General features: G+C 35.9%; 3 protein-coding genes and 1 long non-coding RNA gene across 5 annotated transcripts; all 4 read left to right on the top strand.

Moving 5' to 3' along the window:
• The first annotated feature begins 1263 nt into the window (after positions 1 to 1263).
• Positions 1264 to 2400, top strand: LOC148761117 (uncharacterized). The gene is made up of 2 exons (XR_016027942.1): positions 1264 to 1553; positions 2062 to 2400. It is a non-coding gene; the product is annotated as an uncharacterized LOC148761117 (long non-coding RNA).
• Positions 2401 to 2871: 471 nt separating this feature from the next.
• On the top strand, positions 2872 to 5111 carry LOC18591779 (transcription factor bHLH145-like). The gene is made up of 2 exons (XM_007018114.3): positions 2872 to 3011; positions 3096 to 5111. Exon 2 carries the CDS (start codon positions 3113 to 3115, stop codon positions 4193 to 4195), a length of 1083 nt encoding a protein of 360 aa, XP_007018176.3. The 5' UTR covers positions 2872 to 3011; positions 3096 to 3112; the 3' UTR covers positions 4196 to 5111.
• Positions 5112 to 7065: 1954 nt separating this feature from the next.
• ASG2 (transducin family protein / WD-40 repeat family protein) lies at positions 7066 to 19676 on the top strand. Of its 2 annotated transcripts, none has more exons than XM_007018108.3 (20): positions 7066 to 7374; positions 7740 to 7808; positions 8220 to 8297; positions 8999 to 9133; positions 9233 to 9340; positions 9506 to 9634; positions 10432 to 10547; positions 10623 to 10740; positions 11249 to 11354; positions 11983 to 12128; positions 12272 to 12433; positions 12529 to 12639; positions 13362 to 13473; positions 14094 to 14443; positions 14878 to 14968; positions 16300 to 16395; positions 16500 to 16570; positions 16649 to 16776; positions 17946 to 18058; positions 19310 to 19676. In XM_007018108.3, the coding sequence occupies exons 1-19, from the start codon at positions 7303 to 7305 to the stop codon at positions 18025 to 18027; spliced, it is 2280 nt and encodes a 759-aa protein (XP_007018170.1). In that variant the 5' UTR covers positions 7066 to 7302; the 3' UTR covers positions 18028 to 18058; positions 19310 to 19676. The 2 variants fall into 2 exon arrangements, with proteins under 2 accessions (XP_007018170.1, XP_007018171.1); XM_007018109.3 differs by having other exon boundaries at positions 7067 to 7374; positions 11980 to 12128.
• A 2537-nt stretch (positions 19677 to 22213) lies between these two features.
• On the top strand, positions 22214 to 23225 carry LOC18591777 (uncharacterized). Its single transcript, XM_007018106.3, has 2 exons — positions 22214 to 22466; positions 22630 to 23225. The coding sequence occupies exons 1-2, from the start codon at positions 22336 to 22338 to the stop codon at positions 23054 to 23056; spliced, it is 558 nt and encodes a 185-aa protein (XP_007018168.1). The 5' UTR covers positions 22214 to 22335; the 3' UTR covers positions 23057 to 23225.
• The last annotated feature ends 1117 nt before the right edge of the window (positions 23226 to 24342 follow it).

Genomic DNA, 24342 nt, shown 5'->3' with positions numbered 1-24342 from the left:
TTTTGAATGGTCAAGCTTCAAATTATTGGTGTTCATGTTAAACATAGGATGCCATCTCTTTTTTATAGTTTATATACTCACTGCAATCTTAATTTCTTTTTTTCCTTTTCCTTTTGCAAAGGTCTAGTTTTTTTTTTTTTAGCCTCGTCTTCTCTCTTTGCATCTCTCCCTAAGTTTTGAACATGCTTAAAAAGGCATTTTGAATTCATGTTGTTCCACCTTTCCACTTTGTGGGACTGCACTCAATTTTTAGTGATTTGCACGAGATTTTCTTTTTTTGGAACACATATTTTGTGATTCAACGTGAGTTAAATTAGGTTTAATTTATCTCCGAATGATGTCGTGTTTTCATCTTTATCTTTGTTATTGTATGTTTAAATTCATTTCCGATGAATAAATTTTAAATTCATGAAATTGAGTGTTTTTCCACTATTTATAAGATAATTTATTTATTTTTTATTGTTATTATTAAAAAAAACAACAATTATATCATAAGCTATAGTCTCACTAATATATCAAGATCTCTTACTAAATACAAATTAGACAATTGAATTTTTAATAATGTAATATGTGTGATTGAAAATATGTAAATCAAATCATATAGATCATGAAAATATAGTCTTAATTCAAAGATTCATTGGATTCACGTGCTTAAATCAATATCTCTTTCATATATTTATGTGGACCATGGCAATATTTAAGATTGACAATACCAAATTAGCTTAGGACTCATTTAATCACATCATCAACCAAATCAAATTATTTTATGAAAGTCATAATAATTTATAATCCAGTATAAAATCATTGTTATATTTAAATTTCATTAGTAATCTACTACATAGGTAATAATTATCATATATGACAAAAATTATTAAAAATTACTTTTTTTATTTAAAAGAGTCTTTATTTTATTTGTTTCCAAATTTGAAGAAAGAATGGTTGCATCATTGGGGCAAAGTAGGAGGGACATTTGAGGAAATGCAAAAAGTACTAGCATGATTAGCATGATGATATATGTTGCATTTGCATTTGCATTTGCATCCTGCATAGTAGAAAAGGGCGGGTGGTTCGGGTTGGAATTAATTGGATTCAAGAGATAAAAAAACCCAAAACCCGAATCCGAAAAGGGCTAATGATAAAACCACCCGCGGGGGCCCCAACACCAACGCCCACCACACGGACTCAAACTGTGCTCCATCATTGTTCACTAATACCTTGCGTGCACTCCTCACGCACGCACGTATCAAAGCTTAATCACTTTTTTTTTTTAATTTTTTTAACTTTTGTTTTCCTGGATGTGTCAAGGACAATTTCGTCAATATATTTTCTATATAGTCTTACTAGCATTAATCTTAGCTTCCGTGCATTCCATAAATTTCGACCCTTTGACTGTGAGCTGTATTTTTCTCTCTCTGTGAAAAAAAAAAGGAGTCCTTTCAGAATCTCTCTTTCTCTTGTTGGAGCTTAAGGATTGGAGCAATTTGGAAGTTGGGTTGGGTTGGGTTTTTCTTTCTTGATTTGGAATTTGGGTTTCTTCTTCTTTATTCTTTTCTGTAAGTTGTCAGCTTCTTTGATGCTTGTCATTTCCAAAGTCATTTGCTTTAATCTGTTTAGATTTCTTGATTTTTGTAAGATTTTTTTTTCTGGGATTTTAGCTCTTTGTTTTTCTCATTTATTTTGACTGCTACATCCTCTTTTCCTGGAGTTGAAGTTTATATTTTTGATAGCTTTGGCTAGCTTGTTTACGTGTAATTTTCTCTTATTAGATTTGATGTAATATGCGACTTTTGCTACTGGGAAATTTGAAGAAAAACCAAGAAAAAGAAACACACAGGAAACTCAAAATAGATCTAATGCTATAGGGTTTTAAATTTCCTATCTTGATCTTAACAGTTCGGTAAATAAGATAATAAATCTCTTACTGTAACTGTTCACTAGCTCCTTAAGATCCTAATAGGCTAAAATGTCAAATCTTCTTCTTACTTTTTGTTTTGCATTATATTAATATGATTTTAGTTGAGAGATTATGTATCTGATGTTTATATAATGAATCTGTTGTAGGGTTCCTGCGTAGGTTGTGTTGGGGGAGTTACAAGAAAAAGTGAATCGTGGCTATTTGCAGTGAAAAAGAAACAGCATGCGGTGGTGGTTGACTCTATCTGTTGATGTGTTTCGAAAAGTTATCTCCTTGAACTTGTATTGTAGAGTGATTCTGTAATTCCATATTCTAGATCATCAAGATCCCTCCTTTTTTAACTCGGTAGTCTTACTATTCCATCTTCCATGGGATCCACTTTTTTTGTTGTCGTTCCATGTTATGTCCGCCAGATTAGCTGAAAAGTGTCAAAACCTCTCTCAAATTTCTAATCCAAGGGTTGTCATTTGAATTTGGTAGGCTAAGTTTTTTTTGTAGTAGTTTTTCAGTTTTATTGCTTTGGATTACGGATTACTGGTTTTGAATACGGTGTCGTCTGGAAGATCCTCTTTTTTCTGCCATAGTGAAGGGTTGGGACGTAGTTATGGTGTGCCAAGCAGCGAGCCAAACAAGATTCCGGGCATTGAAGTACGAAAATGGTATTGCAGGGAGTGCCACCATTGTAGTTAGAGTTATAGCATGCTTTCAACCTCTTCAGGATTGCCAGGTTTGTTTTTTCTTTCTTTCTTTCTGCCTTTTTTTAATATTCTCTGTTGAGGAATTAGATACCCTTATATTTGGTGATGTTTGTATTTCATTGGTTTACGTTTCTTTTTTTCTTTTTAATTTATGAGATTCCTTGTTCTTTTCTTTTGTTATCGATGATTGTTGAGAAAGTTTATTCAATGTCTTTACTGAATTTCCTTTCTCTGGTGTTTTTCAGGCTGAATATTTCCGTCATTTGCTTAAGCCCGTTACGTAGATTAGTTTTGCATTTCCGCGTTCAAGTTAAGCTGGAGTCTTTAGTTTTTTTCCTTGTTTTTGAGAGAAACTACAAGTAAACTGCTATTTCTACTGCTACAGCACTCGACTTCTGGTATGTGCTGATGGTACTTGGTTTTAAGAATATCTTTTTATTCTTTAGAACATCCTTGTCATGTTGACTCTGTTATCTCTGTAGGTGATTGTTCTGGTTGGATGGGAGAAGGCTGTGGATCCTGGTTTCCTCAGCAGCAATTTGATTGGCAATCACCCAACTTCAATTCTTTGGCTGCTCCGCATCCTTTGGTGCAGCAAAATACTAATCCTCGATTCATAAACCCTGGCACTAATATGGTCTCCACCGCTGGGGCTTTGCCAGTTCATGCAAATCCTGGATTATCTCACTTGCGGGTTGGCCAAGTTAATGAACCTCATGGCTGGTATTACTGTTTACCCCACTTTCGCCAGGTGTTTGCACCTGCTTCAAACACTGAGTTGAAAGAGCAACTCCCAGCTAACCCTTATGAACATCATAGGGAGAACATTGTTCCAAAGGCAGGGTCTGGGTGTGCTCAGAAGAGATTCCTTGTTTTTGATCAATCTGGTGATCAAACTACCATGATCTTTAGTTCTGCTTTTAGGACTCCTATCAAGTGCCTGACTTCTTGGGGTCCAAAATCTCCTGGTGCTTGTAACTTTAATGGGGAAGATCCCATATCTAAAGTGAACCTGAATCTTCAGTCTGGACCAATATCGACAGATTTATTTGATGACAATGGGACTGATGTGCAAAGTGAAATGCATGAGGACACTGAAGAACTCAATGCCTTGCTTTATTCGGATGATGATAATGATTTTATTGAGGATGAAGAAGTTACGAGCACAGGTCATTCTCCTAGTACAATGACAGCTCACGATGAGCAATTTGAGGGAGGCACTGAAGAGGTTGCTAGCTCTACTGGACTAACTAAAAAGCGGAAATTGATTGACAGGGGTAATGATTATGTGCCATTGCTTGTGGATACTGCTAGTTCAATCAATCCAAACAGATGTTCTGAGTATGAGGATGATGCAGATTCCGGCTGTGCTTTTGGCCAAAATCTGGGATCTGGCGATATGGATTTATCTTCATGCAACAAGAGAATGAGAAAGGAGAAAATTCGTGAGACGGTGAGTGCTTTGCGAAGCATAATTCCAGGTGGAGAGGGCAAAGATGCAATTGTGGTACTTGATGAAGCTATTGATTACCTGAAATCCCTGAAACTCAAAGCCAAAGCTTTTGGACTTAGTACTCTATGAGTTGCCACAGTTCTTATTAATAGCGTTAGTGGTAGCATCTGTCATAATTAGTCATTGTGCATTAGACATTGTTAATTAATGGAGCTTGTCAAATAAGCTAGGTATGTACAGTTGTGCATGGATTTGCATATAATTTGGAGTCTTCCAGCGAAGGAGCTGAAAATCAGAAGATAGTGGAGAGAGAACTTGAACCCCTCCTTTGGTTAAGTCTTTCTTCAATGATTTGAGTTGGAAACCAGTAGCTTTGGCTTGAGATCTCTCTATTTTTCTAGAGAAAGCAGGATACTGCAGTATATTAATGTCCCAATAAAGGAAAGGTGAATCATTAGTCTACGTTTTGGGGTTTAGAGAAAGTAACACTCGCATCTGGGCATGAGGGTTTGGCTGTGTGAATGAGAAGACTGGTTTTTGGAGAGGGACCCTCATAAAGGGGGCTAAGTGCACGCCCCTTGGGTGTTTTGGGTCCCAATCTTCACTTTCCTCTCCCTTTTTGTATTCTTGTCAAGTTTTATCCTTGTGGGTTCGCTTTTCTTTGATGTAGAAAATTGCACGAGCAAAGAGCCTTCTCCCATTTCATCATGCAACAACTTGCCGGAAGGGGCCCCAGATCACCATCTCTCTCATCGCCCATTGGCCTTGTGTTTGTATTTGCGTGTGAGTGCAACGATGGTTATGCAAATGTTTTCCTTTTGTTCGGTATGAAGTTGTGGTAGTTTATTTCTTTTCCCCCCTTTTCGTGGTACTTTTAATTTGATTGTGGAAAGACTACTTTTTATGTGTTTTGGTATGCTGCCATCATGGGGTAATGTATGGTGTTTTTCCTTGTTAAACTCGTGATTGTAGTGAGTGCCCTGATGGTTTTGCAAGTGATGTTATCAGTCATGGGTGGATGTAAATCTATAATTGCTTGGTATTATCCATGTCTTTATGCCTATGTATGGACGTCGCATGCACGCTTTTATATATGAGACAGCGATGTCTTAGCCCGTGGTCGTAGCCTCCTTCCCCCACCCCCCTCTTAAATGGTGCAAACCTTTCCATCTCTATGGAGATGATGGTTTCGGTGATGGGACCACTCAAGTTGCATTATTTAGCCGAGGGAAGAAGTGGCATGGTCCTGCCACTTCTTCCTTTTGTCATAGCTACAGAAAAACCTGGAAACAGGAACAAAGCACCTGCTCTGTTTTGCCCTTTAATTTAATTCTTCCTGGACTGCTCTCAACGCCCTTTTCAATGATCTCATCAGTCATCACGTTAGGGTTATGCCATCAAACCATGAACATCATGTTGTAAACACAAAGGTGATACCATGCAACGTAGAGAGGCGAGGTTGGACGGTGAAGAACAAAAGAATCTAAACACAAATATCATGCTTCTCGATGGGTGGAATGATAGCGTGGAGGAAGGGCAGCTGTTTGGACTTTTAAAATGTGATCCATTACTGTTGGAGGCATGGAGAGGGGGGAATTGAACCAACATATTCTTCATCATATCTTTGTAGAATCGTTCAATGCTTTTTTCGTAGATTTTATTTTCCTTAAATTGTTGCTTTGTACTTTTTTTTAATAAAAAAAAAAGCAATGAGTCAATAAAAGCAATAAAAACACTTTCTTTAAAGAAGCAATGAGTCAATGAGAAGACAGAGGATTAGCAAACTTTTTTTTTTTATCATTTTAGATTATTAGGAAGAAAAAAAAAAAGTCTATCAACTTGAAAGCAAAAATGCTATGTGCATGAAATTGGACTTTCACCTAAAAGGGAGTTGGCCTCTTACGTCACTTCTAATGCTCTCAATCAAGTTTTCAACAACAGAGATCCTTAATTTTTCAAAAGATTAAAAACTGTTTGAAGTCACAATACAAAGTTTAAAATGTCAAGAGGTAAAAGCAAAAAATCTTGGGCTCTTCAGTTTGTACTTTTATTGCTAGGGCTGTTTGCCATTTTTCAACATGTAAACAGTAGCATTATATGGAGTTTATGTGACCTGTAGAGCTTAAGTCAACTCAAGTCTAACCTTGTATGATTTTAAATTCTAAAATAAAGTTTAAATAAATTTTAAAACTCACAAAATAGTAGAAAAAGAAAAGAAAAGGGAGAGACGTATTTATAAGTTAATAGTCTTTTTTAACAAATAGAATTTACAACATAAAAGATAATATTAAGTAATTTAATTTAGATAGAAAATATTCAAATTAAATCTTAATTTAATTTAATTTTAGATATATATAATTAAATTCAATAATTTAAACAGATTACACTATGTGAGTTGGGCCTATTGTCTACCTTGATTGAGTTGCTGTTTGTTAGGCTACTTATCTGCTTGTGTTGTTGTTTATTGAGTTGTTTAACCTATTTGGATTAGTCTGAGCTCTTGAGCCGTGACAGTTGTACTTGTCAAAATTAACTTTTGCTCTTTATTTTAATTTTGATAAATATTTTAATTAAAATTCAAATAAATAACAATTCGAAAAAAATTATAAGTTTATATGATTTATCTCAATATTGAATCAAGATTGGGATTTGACATTAAAGAAAAAAATGGGGCAGTTTTTTATCTACTATTTATTTATTTGTATTTTTTAAAATCTTAGTAAAAACGGAGCAATTGGGCTAGGGTCACAGTGGGGCTTGTTTTAATTTTGGGGTTAGGCCCAATTTCAATACGAAAACCGCCACGCCACATCAGCATACAATAATTCCACTTAAGCAACTCCCCTTCCATCAACTGTCAAACCCTAAATCAGCGGTGCTTAGATCTCACGCAACAAGCTTACCCTACTCCTCCTTTCACTAAACAAAAACCTCTCATAGCTCTTTTTATTTATTACTTATTAATTTTTTCGGTGGAGGAGTGTAGAAATATTAGAAACGCACACGAGGCAACTTGGTCCATCCTTCGAATTCGTGTCTCAAAAGCCTTGGCATACTAAATAAAAAAAGTTTTTTCCATTGGCGAACCCAACAAAAACCCGTGCTAGCGTCTAAAAACGCTAACAGATTGTTTTCCGCATTTGAGAGAACGATTTGGTCATCGCCGATAACAACCGTCACTGGCGATCGAAGCTAGGGTTTTGGAATATCTTTCCATTTTTTAAAAATAGTACTTGATGGCGGAGTGGCCGTTCCACGACGGCAACGCACACAATCTACTCAAGAGCAGGCACATCGACATTCGCCACGTATTTTCTCGCTCTGCTCTGCTCTCTCTTTCTTCAAAGCAATTCATTTAGTTTATTTCAATTTCCAGTTTCTTTGATATTGCACGCTTTTTTTTTTGTTGTTGAAATTTTGTTGTTCTGGTTTGTAATTATGAGTCTAATTGTTATTTTTTTTCATTCTTTTTATTTTCGCGGACTCTTGTTGATGATTTAAGTTTAACGATGTTAAATATTTATCAGTTTCTTGTTATCAATTATTATTGTATTATTTTTTTTGTTGAAAAGGAAATTTGTTCAGTTTAGACTATAATCATGCGCTTTCGTTTTTTTCACTTACAATGGTGGCTGTTCTATCTAAGAGATTTTTTTTTGGGTGTTTTTCGTAGGATGTTGATCACAGTTTGCAAATGCATTCGTCTTTGATACAGAGGCTTTCACTGGAACGAGAATTGGAGGTTTTTTCAATTTTTTAATATTTGCATTTTGAAAGCTGTCATTACTAACATGCACCCTTTCTTTTATATATCATAGCCTTTGTTTTTATGCACTCTTTACGCATTCAAATTTTAAAAATAATGCATGTTGTTTATCTTGTGATGCATCACAGACTATCATAGTAATGGCATTTTAGGGCAGTCAGTTGTTTGAGTTTCTACTTATTGTGCCTTCCTAGATTACATTACAAGTTATGTGTTGATTACTTTGCTATATTTAATGCTGTTCCATTTTCCAGTTGCCTTTTGTATTAGGCACTATTTATTTCGGGATGCTTTGAAGGCTTGAACGGGGTGATCTGTTATTGTGCTTCAATATTTCTTTGTCTTGCGTCATTCTAAAATCAACTTACATGTTCATTATCTGAACAGGGGCATCAGGGTTGTGTAAACGCTATGGCTTGGAATTCAAATGGTTCACTTTTGATTTCTGGATCTGATGATGCACGGGTATGAGACATCTATCTTCATTTACCATGTAGACTTCAGTGCAATGTAACAGGTAGCATAAAAATGGCTAAAATGTAATAATGATGATTTTTGTATTTTAGCTGACCTATTCCTGCTAATTCTGCATTATGATGATTTTGTTATAGGGATTTTTTTATTTATATGAAGTTGATTGTTTTTAAAGTTTGCCTAGTCATTAGTCATTATAGGATATTTACGTACTCGTTTGGAAAGCGTTTGTGAAGTCTAACATCTTGTACCAATCCTTCTGAATCAGGATTATGGTGGTGCTATTTTTGTGTTTTGATACTTATAAGTTCTTTATATATTATCGGAAGAGTGATTTTCACCATTTTCTGCTTTGTAGTATGGAATATGGATTTGATTATCTGAAAGAGGAAATAAAGTATTGTTTTAGGGGCCTCTAGTAGGGTAAACTTGTTGGCACCTGCCATTAGTTTATAAAGGTGTGTGAAGAATGGTGTTTAAGGGGTCTTGGGTTTATGAAAGTTTGCAGTGCTCATTTTGGATGTCAGATTTATTGAACAATGATGTTTGAGGCATATTGGTTTTATGAACATATGCGACGCTCATTGTGGATGTTAAATTATTGAACAATGGTGTTTGAGGCGTATTGGTTTTATGAAAATATGCGATGCCTCTTGTGGATGTCAAATTTGTTAGCAAATTAATTTTTGCAGATCAATATTTGGAGCTACTCTGGTCGAAAGCTTTTGCACTCTATAGAGACAGGGCATTCTGCAAATATATTCTGTACAAAGTTTATTCCTGAAACTTCTGATGAGCTTGTAGTCTCCGGAGCTGGTGATGCAGAGGTAAATTTTCGGACTATGGTTAAACAAGGTTTCTATAGTGGATTCTTGTTGCATTGCGATTAGGTTCATTAGTAACTTAGACAGCTAATATTTTTGTAGGTTCGGTTATTTAATTTGTCTCGCTTAAGTGGGAGAGGGCTCAATGACGGTGCTATTACTCCATCAGCGCTCTATCAGTGTCACACAAGAAGAGTTAAAAAACTGGCGGTAAGATTCATTGCATAAATGACTGATAAATGGACTAACAATTTAATCGGCTAATGTATATGGGAATGGTAAAATTTTCATCACATTATGTTGCTTTACATGTTGACCATGAATGTTCACCTGGTTGCTTCACCTGTCATAGTTTCTACTTGTTTCCTGTTTCAGGTTGAAGTTGGAAACCCCAATGTGGTCTGGAGTGCAAGTGAAGATGGAACTCTGAGACAGCATGACTTTCGAGAGGGCACTTCTTGTCCTCCAGCTGGATCTTCTCACCAAGAGTGTCGCAATGTTCTAGTGAGACTCACATTATATAATATGGGTTTTCCTTTCATTCATTTCTATGTTCTAGATACACCTGTGAGAATTTTGTTTGTTGAAGTTAATAGTAGTACCTATTCAGTGCGGCATGTTGATTCCAAATATTTTGGTATCTCTAAAACGCTTGTCAAAAGTTTGACAAGTTTTGACTTGTTGTCTTCACCTGGGTATAATTGTTGCTGTGGTTGTTATATGACTTTGGTTTCCTTCTATGTAGATTCCATGCGGCACTGAAGTCTTTTCTTTGATGTGGAACATTATATTTGTTCTTCTCTTGATTTCTTGCCAAGGAACATACTTGGTTGATCTAAATTCAATTTCTTCTTGTTGGGATTGAGAACTTACAAACAATTAAATTCACCTTTTTGAGCGTCTGAAAACCTACAGAATCTTGGATGCTTTTGTACCTAGAATGGAAAGATGTTATTATTTTGTAGATCTGGTCTTGATGAGATAGCTCATCAAGATTCACCATGACTTTAGACAGTGTGAGAGGACTTTACAGTGGACAGAATGATATCCCTGATTCTTTGGTCAATGGATTATCATTTCAAAGTCTTCTAGTTTTAGGTGTAGCTTTGGTTCGTGTTGAAAATTTTCAGTTCTATTTGCCAATGTTTGTCTTCAGTTGAAATTCTCATGTTCAGCATTGTAGGATTGCCATAATGAGTCCGCTCAACTTAAATTTCCCTGTATCTTAGTTTCTCTGTATTTGACCGTATCCCCTCAAATTGTAAATTATTTTAAGAATTTTCCTTTTTCTTTTTTGGCAGCTTGACTTGCGTTGTGGGGCCAAGAGGTCACTAGCTGATCCTCCTAGACATACTCTTGCCTTAAAATCTTGTGATATCAGTTCTACTAGACCTCATTTGCTCCTTGTTGGTGGGAAGTATGTGGCTGAAATGCTGTGTCTCAAATTTTTTGCTTTATTTTCTCAACTTATCTTGTCTTTGAATGTTTGCAGTGATGCATTTGCTCGTCTGTATGATCGAAGGATGCTGTCACCGCCCACCTCATGCCGGAAAAGAATGCCACCACCTACTTGTGTTAATTATTTCTGCCCAATGCATCTTTCTGACCGTGTTAGTTTTGAACTTCTTTGTTAGTTCTTACTCTTGTTTACTTCCTTTCTGGTAATATCTTGGTAAAATTTATGATTTCTACTTATCAGGACCAATAAATTATGTTCGGGTATATGAAAAAATTGTCTGGAATGATGTAACAATAACTTCACAAATGATAATAATTCTCTGTTTCTTTTCTTTTCTTTCCTTCTGTCTTTGTTTTTTGGTAAATGAGTGAGCTTATCTTGTCTTCATTAGGTCACTATTTGCTAGTTTCCTCTTATTGGAATCTTTTCTCCTTTATTCTGCACATGGAAAAAAGTTTTGTTTGATATTTTAGGTTAGCTGTGTTAATAAGAATCATTTAACTGGAAACTTCTGATTGTTGTCAATTGGCATTCCTATTAGTAACACCACTTTCTTGCTTTAAGGTGTCATTATATGTTAACTTTAAACAAAAGCACTGCTGGGTTTTAAGTAAAACAATTGTTATATTAATTCAATTTTTGTTTTCTTTGCTTTTCAGGGTCGATCAAGTTTGCACTTAACTCATGTTACGTTTAGCCCTAATGGAGAAGAGGTTCTACTTAGCTATGGTGGGGAACATGTATATCTAATGGATGTCAATCATGGTAAGCATATTCAAAATTCTCTGCTGCTAATGTAGTCAGATGGTTCAATTCATTTGTGCTCAGCTTTTTTAGTTTTTTGTTTTATCTTCTTTAAAGAGGCTTCATGTTGCCTGACTTGATATTATTTGGTTTTCAATTGTCTTTCCGTGTTTAAGTTTCAGTTTTGTGAAAAGAAGTGAAGCTAGTGGTGGCTTGATGGAAGTGTGACTAGAAATTTGGAAGAGGAATGAATGATGCTTTTGTTTTGTTCTATTTAGGGGTCTTGCTGCATAGAGCTGATGTGTCTGACCCAATATATTCATGGAATTAACATGTACAAGTTATATGTGACATCTTAAAATGTAACTCAGGCTTGGGGTTGCTCTTGCCTCCCTTTCTTTTCTGGTTGTTTTAGGTTTCATTTTCATGAAGAAGTGCTATTTAGATTACAATATAAAGGTTAAGCATAAACCCAATCTGGTTGTATGATAGTTGCTCACATTATTAGATTTAGTGAAATGATCTTTAGCTCAGAATCTTTTAGTTGTTTCCTTTATTTGCAGTTAGTGGAATACAATGTGTAATCAATATTTGAAATGGTGAAATGTTCTTTAGCTGAATATCTGTTTGTTGTTTCCATAATTAGCAGCTAGTGGGAGTTCAATGAAATATTCTTCGGGAGATGCTGCAAAATTGATGACTTTCACTCCTGTACTAAATGGAGTAGGGCGCCAACCACCTGTCTCCAGTGTCTTCCAAAATGGTCTCCCTAGAAGAAGCAACACTGCTGCAAAGGTGTGCATCTTTTATTTACACTTCTATTTTCTTTTTTTTTTTTTGTTGTTGTTTTGTAAATTTGTCTGAAAATTTCGGTAGATTGTTATACGACTTATGTTCTCCCATATGGATTTCAGCTATAACTAACATGGCAGTTACAGATTGAAAAATGCAGGATGTTGGCTAAAAGATCCTTAGAAGATGGGACGAATGTTTTCCATGCAATCGAGGCATGCAATGAAATCTTGGATGGACATGGTAGTGATATTGGGCCCATGCTAAGGCATGAATGTTTTTGTACACGTGCTGCCTTGTTGCTGAAGGTTCATTGATAACTTTGTCTGGATAAACATTTATGGACCGTTTCATCTATTTGGTATGCAATTATGTCCACATATTAACTTGTTCCCTTTTGCAGAGAAAGTGGAAAAATGATGCCCATATGGCCATTAGAGATTGCCATAATGCTCGAAGAATAGACAGTTCTTCCTTTAGAGCTCATTATTATACAGCCGAGGCTTTGGAACAGGTGATCTGCACTGCAAGTTACACTGAAGTTTATAAAGACGTTGGTCTACATGATCAATTATCTTCCTTAGTGCTTTGGGTTGCCAAGAACATTTTAAATTGTTAAGCTTGAACCTCAGTCAGTGGATTACTGGCTTTGGGTTGCTGGCCCACATCTTTTATCATTTCAAAATCTTTACATTTACAGGTAGCTTTTGTGGTTAAAGAACAGAACATCCAACTGAAAATATGTTTCTAATTGCACTATTTACAAATTTTAAACCAAATTTAAGCTGTGGAACTTTTTCATATGAAAATTAAAAATATCAACAACAATATGTTGTTTCAATAGCCAATATGTATGTTCTGAGAAGTTGGTTTATAAAGTAAAGCCTGTATTATGGCGAAGTTTTCACTTTCTGCACAGTAGCCAATCTTAATTTGAATTCTAAGTGGTGAGTTCTATTTTAATGTGTTGATTGGGTGTTGTTTGTGTAGATTTTGCTCTCTAGATGAATATTGGCCTTAAGAATATTTAGGATGAATTGTGCTGTTGTAATTCAGAATATCTTATGTTTTGAACTTCCTTTTACTCTTCATTTCTTTTTCTTTTTGCTTAAGAAAAAATTGGTCTATTGAAGCTCAAATGGCAACCATCTTATAGAATGGCGTGGTTGTTTCTTCATGTAAAGTTGGTAAAACTAAGCTTTCCTTTTTTGTCATTTGGTTTCTAATTCTTTGCAGTTGGGCAAACATAAAGAAGCTTTAGACTTTGCTGTTGCAGCACAATGTTTCTCTCCATCTGATACTATGGCTGCCGAGAAAGTGGAGAACATAAGAAAACATCTTGCTGCAGGTTTGTGTTGTGCATGCACATCATCGTCCCAATGAAGTGTCTTATTACTTAACTTCAGAGATAATTATCCTGCCTATATTCATGCGTGTAAGGCAATTCTATCTTGGGCTATTCATCTTACATTTGATTGAAAGGCAGTGTTGGGTTTGAGTATTGATTTCTTGGGTTCAGAGTTGACGTTAGTACTAGTCTAACTTTTCTTTTCTGTTCAGTTCACTGGGGTGGTAGATGCCATCTTCTTATAACAGGAAGTACTGATGTTATCCTTTGGCCTCTTGTCCAAGCCTTCCCTTTGTTCTTGGATTAACTCTAGTTTGCTATTAGGCCTGGGGGCAATCAAGATTCAAGTGTACTCGTAGGATGCTTAGGTTCATTTTTTAAGTTGATAACATGGAGTCACTAAGGTTATTGCTAATCCTTCTGCTATTAGGTTCTGGAACGAATTTTAGTAATTACTCAAAAAAGGGTGAAATCTATCTGTCTCTCTCTTTATTTTCATCCCGTTTCTATTCCTCTCTTGGGGGTGGGGATGGTCTCGTCGAAGAATGTGAAAGGTTAATATCTCTAGGATTGGTTATAACTATAGTTTTGCTGATTTTTTTTTTTTTTGGTGTAACTAGCTGAGGCTGAAAGAAATAACAAGGTGAGTGATGGGGCACCTAGGTCTGAACCTCGAACTGGAAGGGTATTGTCACTGAGTGATATACTCTATCGCTCTGAAGCTAATAGTGATGCTTCCCAAGATGGTCCAAGATCTGACAGAGAAGATTCTGATTATGACGAGGAGCTGGAATTAGATTTTGAAACTTCAATATCAGGTGATGAAGGACGTGATGTTGATTCTAACATACTACATGGAAGTTTAAATCTTAGAATTCATCGAAGAGGTGATTCAACAAGGGAAACTGGTGCGAATGGTTCATGTGGCTCTCCATCCTCGTCATCGCAAAATGATAGAGCAGCTTATCAGGTTCACATCCTTATTTTTGATGTAGTGTGCAAATTTTTTATGATTCTGATAAGCAGGTTATGTCATAATCAAGAATCAACTTGAGAGTGACTCTAGTCAAGTATTAATTGTCAAGGCATGGCTAAATCTAAATGTGTCATTGGTGATGTTGCTAGCCTTTGGTTGTTATCTCCTGGGCAGATCAGCAACTTGCTTATTTCTTCAACTTGTGATGCATATTGATGATTTGATTAGACGCCAAACTGTAAAAAGGGCTGGTCTATAGTAAGATAGCATGGAAAAGAGTTTTGTTTACTTAGTTGTATGTTTACTTCCAAATTGACCAGTTTGGTTGTTATGTATGTACAACAACAGATTCATCATATTGCTTGAGACATACTTTTTTAATCTTCTTGCTTTTGATTTTCACGCCATGCATTCATTTATTTTTTTAGCCCGAGGCAGTTATTGATATGAAGCGGAGATATGTTGGACACTGTAACGTTGGAACTGACATCAAACAGGCCAGTTTCCTTGGTCAGAGAGGTACTTTTTTTATATGATCTTATCTATATTTTAAGCTGCATCAAAATTGTATTGCTTTTTATCATTGTCGTTGTTGTTGTTGTTATTATTATTATTATTATTATCTTTTATGACCTTTTTCGCATTTGCTTTATGGTGTTGAATTTGTGCCTATTTATCAGTATCGCAGTTTTTTTTTCCTTTCTTTTTACATTCAGATACTCACATTTTGTTTATTTTTTATGCACTATTTCACCCTTAGTCAAGTTTGTTTATGTTGTTCGAGGATCATCATTTTATTTCTACAGTTGAGCTCTAACCTTCTTTTGAGAGCCAAAGAGAAGTTGTGAATGATGTTCATTCTTTCTTTTGATGATCTACGTAGAAGAGAGTTATGGCAATCTCTGGTTGATTAATGACTATTAAAATAGCACCTGAGCATTTGGCTTACTGTTTGGTGCAGCTACTTGTGCACAAAGAGTTAGATTCAAACCCCACATCCCCCAAAAAAAAAAAAATTGCTCAGGTGCCATTTTAATAGTAATTAATCAACCAGAGAATGCCATAATTGTCTTCTATGTATGTCATGAAAAGAAAGAAAGAAAATCAGTCACAACTACTTTTTGGCTGTCAAAAGAATGTCAGAGCTCAACTGTAGAACTAAAATGATGATTCTCAAATAACATAAGCAAACTTGACTAAGCCTGAAATAGTGAATAATTACATTTTTTTATTTGGGAGAAAGGGGGGACTCGAATCCGGCTCTTTGAACAAGGGGATCATGCACCAACCACTGAGCCAAATATTTGGATGCATAAGCAAAAAAGATTATTAAAATTGAATAAATTGCTTTTTTCTGCGATGATATTCGTAATGCAGTCCACATATGTCTTGAAGGAATCTGGTGCCATTTTGATGCATATTGAATCTGGATGAACTCTAGAAGTCTTCTATTGGATCACAACATTTGTTGCTTGTTGGACATTTGATCTGTAACAAATAAGTTTGTTGTGAAGCAACAAGTCAATTGCTTTCTAGTCTTTTCATTGGTGGTCTAGTGGCTGCCGCACTTAAATATGGTCTTTCCTTTGGCAACATGCAATGTCTGGTGCCCAACACAAAGGGGCTTCCAGATGAAATGTCCACATATCCCCAGGAAAGATGTTTTCTTTTTCCTCTTAATCCCATTTCTTGTTGATTGTGGCTGTTGTTAATTCATTGTTCGTTGAACATTATGAGTTCATGAAATTAGTTCTGATTGGGAAAAACTGTTAGTCCTGAGTAGCGGAACTGGTCTGCATGCAATTTTAGCAGTGAAACTATTATCATGACATCCTCTGTTTGATTTTTAGGAGAATATGTTGCTAGTGGGAGTGATGATGGGAGGTGGTTTATTTGGGAAAAGCAGACTGGTAGATTGATAAAAATGCTTCTTGGAGATGATGCTGGTAATATTCCCCTCTCCTCTCCAACCTGCCCTACAGATTGTGGGCTTTACCGTCATCCTATGGTTTATTATTCACTGGAAAATAACTCTTTTTGTTCTCCACAGTTGTAAACTGTGTGCAGTGCCATCCATTTGATTGCTTTGTGGTAACCAGTGGGATTGATAGCACAATAAAGGTGAGTATTATGGGAAGAGTTCAATTATATGCAATAATCAAGATTAGTTTTCTTATTTGTAGTTGGTGCATGGTGTAGCTATGGACTCCAACTGCTGCTGTTCCATCAATGGTTGCCGGTGGGTCAGCAGGGCCAGAAACCACTAACGTGTTAGAGGTCATGGAAAGTAATCAACACAAATTATGTCGTAATCGTGAAGCTATCCTGTAAGGATTGTGAATAGTATTTCTTTATGTTTTTAAAATAAAACATGCATCAGATAAGAAAAGATTAATTGTGGATTTGCCAACTTTCTTTTCCATTTCCTTCCCCTGTTTCTGTCTCTCGTCTTGTTCTGGTTGATCATTCTGGTAGTTGATGCTCTTTGTGTATTGGGATGCAATACTTTCTTTTGCACATGTAGAAATACAATTATAGAGTTCTATAAACTCTAGAAAAACTCTTTTCAAATGTTTTCATACTCAAAATGTCCGAATTCAGAATCTCATCCCACAATATATAATCTTTCCTTATCCCTGTAGCACCATCAGCTGGACAAATGTTGACTGTCTTTTCTGTGATTCTCTACGCGGTTCTATGGGAGGACATTATTCCTCTACATGAAATTGTCTGCTAATGATTTTATGAGATGACATTTTCATTGCTGAAACGTTAGCTCCATATACTATCTAATTATTTACAACTATATAGTCACTTCAGTTTTCATAAGGGTACAAGTCTCGGCAATGATTTATTTGTTTTGACTCTGGTTTTAGTTTCATGTGATTCTAGGTTGCTCTTTGCATAAATGTTGTTGCATACTAGTATTCAGTGCTATAGTGGTTCCAAACTTCATCTTTGAAAGTGTTCCAACTTTTTACTTATGTTTATTGAAAAATATTGACTCATGGGATTTGCGGGACTTTATCATCAGAACTTAACTGGGGTTCTCTAGGTAGTATTAGGCATGATAAACTTACTTAGGATAGCTCAGCTTGTGACAGGAAAAAATGAAAAAGTCTACTTGGCTTGTTGAGGTTTTACATGGCATGTTTGTCAGGATTTAAATTTATGGAGATCTCTATATTTTCTTACAAATTTTCCCATCCCATCAACATTGTTTCTTGAAAATGCCATTACTGTAATGTATTGGCATATGCTGCCTCACCATCGAAAGTTGTTCTCAAAAGAAAAGGCCATACGAAAGTGGAAATTTAAGTTGTTTGTTTTCAATTTAGACATAGTTTGGGACTTACAAATTAGGTATGTTCATTCTTTTTGAATGTTGCTTTTTGTTTGAAAAACATGTGTTTGGTTCTCTTTTCTTATAGTAATGCTTCTTGAATCAAATTTTCCTTGTTAAAGTTATCTGCAAGATGAGTAATGTTATTTGCAGGCCCTTTGAACTTTTGGAGCGGTTTCGGATGCATGAATTTTCTGAAGGATCCTTGCATCCATTTGAGTGTGCCCAGACCTAATCAGCTTCTTAGCTCTTACAATAGCATGCAGGTAGCTAACCTCTCTTTCATGGAAGAGATTTTTTACACAACTATTTTTACCGTTGAATATTTGGCAAAATTTCACTTGCATTTACTGAAAAGGGCTGTTCCATGGCATTTTACATGACATGATCAGTTGGTTGATTTTACGAATTGGAAACCATATATTGGGTCTTTCCTTTTAATTTCATTTGACAACTGAAGTTTGAGTTGGTTACCTGAATAGAAAGGGTCTCAATACTACTTTCATATATATTTAATTATTTTTCCTCACCTGCAAATGCAATGAAAATGTCGCCAGTCGAGCCATAAGATTTATTGACATGAAATGGGCATATTTTTAAGGCACTGGAAATTAGCTTAGTATGCTGATGCAAGCACAGATGCTCACAGATACATGTGAGCCATTTCCTTGTCATCTTTCCTGTATTCTTTCCTTTTTCTCTAGTAGTTCTTTGCTATTACAGAAGTTAGTTGATACTTGAATTAGTTTTTTCCTTGAATAAATTAATTTCCAGGGCTGAGTGAATTTGCTAAACTTTTTCAAAAGTTAGAAACTGTCTTGAGAAGACTGAATTGGGGGATTATCTGGATTGATGGAGAGAGCAATGAAGAACCAGCTAGGTAGTGTGAAATGAAAATCTATGATTCCAGCAACAACCTTGGACTTTCTTTAAATCCCTTCCTCGAATCAGCTAATAGACTCAATTAAAGACTTTCTTTCTTCCCATTTTTTCACCTGGGCATGCATGGTGTATGTTCCACTTTTAAAAGAGCTGTTTTTTTTTTTTTTTAATCTTTTTACATTTTAAAGTTTTTCCTCTTCTTTTTTTTTAATTTCTTTTCCATTTCCTTCTTTCTGCTGTTGAAGAGAAAACTCAAGACTGCTACACTACCCAAGAACAAATCTTGCAATATGAGTATTCATTTAATTATGGGGTTACAGCCTGCACTTGATGGCAAAACTTGAAGCTAATGATAACTTTTTGGATTTGGCAATCATAACATTTCTTATTGTTTAATTGTGCAATATCTTGAAATAAACTAGCACTAGCATATAGATGAAATCCCATCTATGCCACCCTATCTGTTCAAACAATGTCTATCGGTTAGTGCTGTCAGATTATTGGAAATTTGGGCCCTATTCTTATATTCGTCATGTTCTGCATGATACTCAAGTTGATGTCTTTTCCTGTATGAGAATGTATCTCTGAGACTGATGCACCATCTTTTTTCTTTTCCTCCATTTTTTGTCATGCAGACAGCACCATGCAAACCATGAAGGAAGGAATGGATCTTTTGTCGCCCAAAAGATTGAGAAAATGTATAATGGATGATGAAACCTCTTAATCTGCTGAACATGTAAAGGTTTGGGGATTGTCAGAAATAAGTTAAAAGATTGAATAAACTATGCCGAGTCCCCTCAATTAATTGTAAAGCATCTCAAAATCAGTTTTTACGTAGATGTTTTGTTCTTCTTTTGGCCCCCTTTTCTTCTATCCCAAAGAACATTTGATTTGTTTGTACATTGTCCGAGAAGTTCCTGTATATAGTTGAGGAACGAGGATGCTTGTCATATTGGTGTAAATGTTAATTATATACCACAAGCACTGTCCATCTTGTTTCCAGTCGCTTTTTTGTCTTTTCTGCTGCATTGCCTCCTCTTACAACAGTTCTGAATGGAATCTGTCTCAAGCTTTGGCTTGAAAGAGCTGGTATAGAGAGAACCTGAGAATCCATTTGCACTCTCTCTCTCTTACAATGTGTGTGCTTATTATAAATTACCAACCAGGTCCAGAAGTAGAGTTGTACGGGTGGGTTGGGAATTGGGTGGTAGGCATGCAGCATTGCCTTTGACATATTAGTTGAATGCAAGTGGCCATGCTAGTGTTATAATTTAAGCACATACTTTCCAGCTATACGTATCGGAAGGGGTTAAAAATATTCTTCGCGGAGCGGAGTTGATGGGCTTTGTGACTTTGACCGGAAGGAAATGTTTGTCAATTCAAACTGGCTGTCTTGTCCCTTATATTATTTTCTAGTCCTTCTGTCGGCCAGAAGTCTGTAATCGATATGACTTGTTTACTGGAATCTTTGCACGATATGACCAAAATTTATAGTATTCTGTCTGGCTTCTAAGTTTTTCACGTTGCTCTCTAAGCTCCTCCAAGTGCATGCAGTTCGCGGAAAATCTGTGCACTATTCCTCTACTGGTACAAACGCTTACTATTTAATAAGGAAAATAAACCTTTAATATTTGTATTCCTCTTTATTAACTTTTTGAGAGGAGCTAGTGTTGTTTTAGCCAGAGATTTTGGAATATTAAAGAATGTTAACACTTTATATATCGTAGCTTTCCCGAAAATTCTTGCACGATCTCAGGTTTTATTTGCAAAATACTTCTGGGTGTAATTGGATTGCCGCTAGTCAACTTTCGAAAGTTGGTAAAGGGAGGAAGAAATTTCGATGACTATACCCAAACCTTACAAATAAACAAGGTATATGAACTCAAGATGGGTAGTTAAATTTTTATCTTTAACTCGTTTTAGACTCGAAATTTTATATATTCGCGTCAAATATTCATTGGGTATCGGATTCTTACTCGTTATCATCCCTAGATAAAGTTTCTTCTTTGCTTTTGGGCAAAAATGAAATATGAAGTTTAAACAACACGTATTGACACGTGCAGCACATGACAGTCTGACACAAGCTGGTAGTGGCAAGTATTATTCAGTCAGAGAACACTGATTTCACTCGGGGAAAACAGATGATCCATCCAGGTTTTTTTCGCTCACTTTTTCTAATTTCTGTATCATGTTCATGAGATATATCAGCACAAATGACACACGCCCTCGCTATGGTTCAAAGATCAGACCATTCTAAAGCAAAAGACTTAATCATTCATCGAACCCATCATTTTGCTGTCATTAGACTTATTAATCAGACCAACTCAACTGTTTCGTATTTGGCGCTTTGGGTCCTTTGATTTGTTTATGATCTTAAACCTCATTTTCTAGAGAATGAATCAGTACTGATGTGAGCATTTGGTAAGCAAATCTTTTACAACAAATGTTACCAACATTAACTAGAAAATTCTTAGTATTGAATATTGGAAATCAAACTTTTCATGTAAAAACAGGCGATATGAATTATGATATATATATACATGTCATGTGACATGTCGCCACGAGCATCTCAAAATTTATCTTCACAAATATAATTCTTTTTAAGGAAAGATAATAGCATGTGAATAACCTTCTCAGCCACCATATACCCGTAGCTTAATGTAATGATGTCCAACTTTCAATAGTCATCAATGTTCATCAAACCCTATTGGCTATTATAAACCTAAAAAACAAAGGAGAGAGAGAGAGAGGGAAACTTCAATGGAAAACCAAAGTGGTAATCAATCGGTGGTTGTGACTATCCAGCTCTGAATAGCCCTTGCTTCATGCATCGTACGCAACTGAGAGAAGCGACCAATTACAGTGCCCTACACATCATTGTTAATGCTGTCCTTTATAGCACAATCGATAGTAACCAAAGGAATAAAACAATCACCAATTGCGAAGACATGTACTTTTCTAATTTGATTCCCAATATCGAATTATAGCTGTATCCATATCCCATGTTTGTTTACTACCCTCCATTGATTCTTTGCCTAAAAACCACTAAACCCAAACCTTTCTTCTTCTTCTTCCCTTATGGTTGATCAAAGGTTTTATTTCCTTTTGAGATTCTTTTCGTCACGTGGCCGCGAATTTACTGGTACTCTTAATTTGTTCTAAAGTTGGCAACGTCGCCGAATCTACTATACATATACATGTATGGCCCATATTTATTTATTTTCCCTAAGGAAACTTCTCTTCTTCTTTTTTTCTCCATCTACCCTTCTTTGATGCTGACTTTCTTGGCATTAATCTTGGCGCAAAACAATTTTCCCAAGGACTTAATAGAAAAGAATGTTGCTATCAACTATATATATATATATATATATATATATATCTGAGACCCAAAGCCAACCCTCAAACCTCAATCATGCATTCTTTTTTGGGGGCAACACCACCCCTTGAAAATTGAAATATATATTCTTATATTACTTTTCATACACGCGACATCGAAAATGATATACAGGATTAATCAAATATTGCAATAAAACTCTAGCGATCCACCCAGGGCTTATTATTCTTGTGTGGCCGTCTGTCTTAGCCCTTATAAATCCATCTCTCTCTTTCTCTTTTCTCTTCCTCTCTTCCTCCTTCACTCTTGACATATGAAGCAAATACTATGGCTTCAAACAAAGAAGATATTGTACCATCACAGCAAGCAAGCCTGCTAGAGTGTTGCATGTGTGGAGATTCTGGTCTGACTCATGAGCTTTTTCAATGCAAAGTTTGCCAATTCAGATCTCAACACAGGTAAACATATATATACTTATGCCCAGATTAAGCAAATCATTGAATTTTTCTTTGTTTTCCTTGATCCGTGATCGATTAATTTTAGTAAATCTTCCTTCTGTTTTCTTTCTTGGGAGAGATTATTAAGATGACCGTGGTTTTTTGGCTTTCCTTTTTTGGGCAGTTACTGTAGCAATCTGTATCCAAAAGCCGAGTCGTATAAAGTTTGTAATTGGTGTTTGAATCAAAAGGAGGATTCAAAGGAGAAGTCTCAGAATTCTTGTAATTCTTCAGCATCATGTAAAGACAACAGCGAAGACGATAGCAAGAACAAGAAAAAAAGCGATCACCATAACCAGGGACCAACTGGCTTGAAAGGCAGCCAAAGAAACAATTTAAAGCTGCAACTGATCAAGAACCCCATCAAGAAACCAAAGTCACCAGAGAAATCGCCAACGACGACAAGGAAAAGGATCATAACAAACGCTCGTTTAGAAGAAAAGCTTAGGAGAACAAAGTCGGAAGAGATATCAAACAGTGGGCTCATTACAAGGCATGTGTTTAGGAACAAGGTAAGAAGATACAAGCTCTTGGATGAGGTTTCAAGTTAAAAAAAGACTCCAATGCTTATCTGGAAAAAAAACGAACGTACGTACAGAGATGGTTATGGTTTTGTTTTCTTGTGGCGAATTTTGAGGTCCCCAAAAAAAAAAGTTGTTGACAATTACAGATGGGTTCAATGAACGGAGAGCTCCGCCAGAAAAAGGGTCGTTTTGTTTACTACTTTTACCACTTTACATAATTTTTACTTTTCCCTCGTTCCAAACAGATAAAATCAGTGTAAACCTGGAAGAAAGTCTTGGAATGATAGAAATCATGGACAAAAATATTCGATATTGATATTAATGCATTAAATTTAGTTAACTGTCATCAAGGGAAAGTTCCTTCAAACGCATTAGAATTTTCCAGGTCACTCATCAGGATGCTTCCACTGATATAACAGCTCGACAATGGAGAAATTAACAATAAAAATAATACAATGCTATTGTTCCTCATCACAGATTTGTTTTAGGTCAAAATCCTAGGCTTCCCAATAGTGAAATATCTCACATTCCAAGTTGTTTTGCTGTCGGAATATTTTGACAAAAATGCAGGATTCTTCATACGTGGAAATGTTCCATATTCTTTGGAAGTAAAGTATAACAGCTAGTTGTAAAAAAATAACTATAATTTACTGTTGCGAAAGTGGGTGGATTGATCAGGTTTTAGTTGACCTAGGTAAACGCGTTTGCATAAGCTAAGTCGTTCCATCATATATACCTATGGAAAAAAACAAGTCCACTAATTGCCTAGACCATTCTTCACGCCATTAATTTCTTTGTCTTTCTTCCAATATCGATAGTTTCTCAGTGTTCCTTTTTCCACTGTTCTTATAGCGTGCACGATGGGTTGTTGACTCCTACCTACTAAATCCTGTGGTTTAATCATGTCTTCCAGTTGTTGCCACACACGTATGGCAAACGCACGACCTTTGTTTCTTTCACAAGAAAGAAACTTATCGTGTGCCAATAAACCCGAATGTATTCAGAGATTCAATCGATCATGAACAAGATGAAGGCTTGGATTAAATGAGTCAGTTTCTTTGTGTGTCTTTGCTGAGATGCTTTCTCATCATTGCTGGTCTTGTTGTCTCTGACTAAACATGAGCTGTTGGAATGATGAGCCCACCCTTTCAAATTCATTTTCCGTACGCAATCAATGGATCTTTGGCACCCAAAATGAAATATTAATAGTAATATTAATGATTATGCAACACCCACGTTTGATGTTTTCAGTTTTGCTTGACTGCAATAACAGCTAATTCATTGCCATGTTTCCCCAATTCAATGTACTCTTC

This window comes from Theobroma cacao, chromosome 8 (genome assembly GCF_053813885.1).
Source record: "Theobroma cacao isolate CCN51 chromosome 8, ASM5381388v1, whole genome shotgun sequence".
In the NCBI taxonomy this organism is placed as follows: domain Eukaryota; kingdom Viridiplantae; phylum Streptophyta; class Magnoliopsida; order Malvales; family Malvaceae; genus Theobroma; species Theobroma cacao.
Note: the sequence above shows the minus strand (reverse complement) of the source record. Positions and strands in the feature narration are given on the sequence as shown.

Excerpts from the sequence above, each read along its gene's own strand:
- LOC18591779 (XM_007018114.3), top strand. The coding sequence starts at position 3,113 with ATGGGAGAAGGCTGTGGATCCTGGTTTCCTCAGCAGCAATTTGATTGG.
- ASG2 (XM_007018109.3), top strand. The coding sequence starts at position 7,303 with ATGGCGGAGTGGCCGTTCCACGACGGCAACGCACACAATCTACTCAAG. Across the intron at positions 14,969-16,299 it reads CAGTTTCCTTGGTCAGAGAG|GAGAATATGTTGCTAGTGGG; the intron begins GTACTTTTTTTA and ends TTTGATTTTTAG. Across the intron at positions 16,396-16,499 it reads GCTTCTTGGAGATGATGCTG|TTGTAAACTGTGTGCAGTGC; the intron begins GTAATATTCCCC and ends TGTTCTCCACAG.
- LOC18591777 (XM_007018106.3), top strand. The coding sequence starts at position 22,336 with ATGGCTTCAAACAAAGAAGATATTGTACCATCACAGCAAGCAAGCCTG. Across the intron at positions 22,467-22,629 it reads CAATTCAGATCTCAACACAG|TTACTGTAGCAATCTGTATC; the intron begins GTAAACATATAT and ends TTTTTTGGGCAG.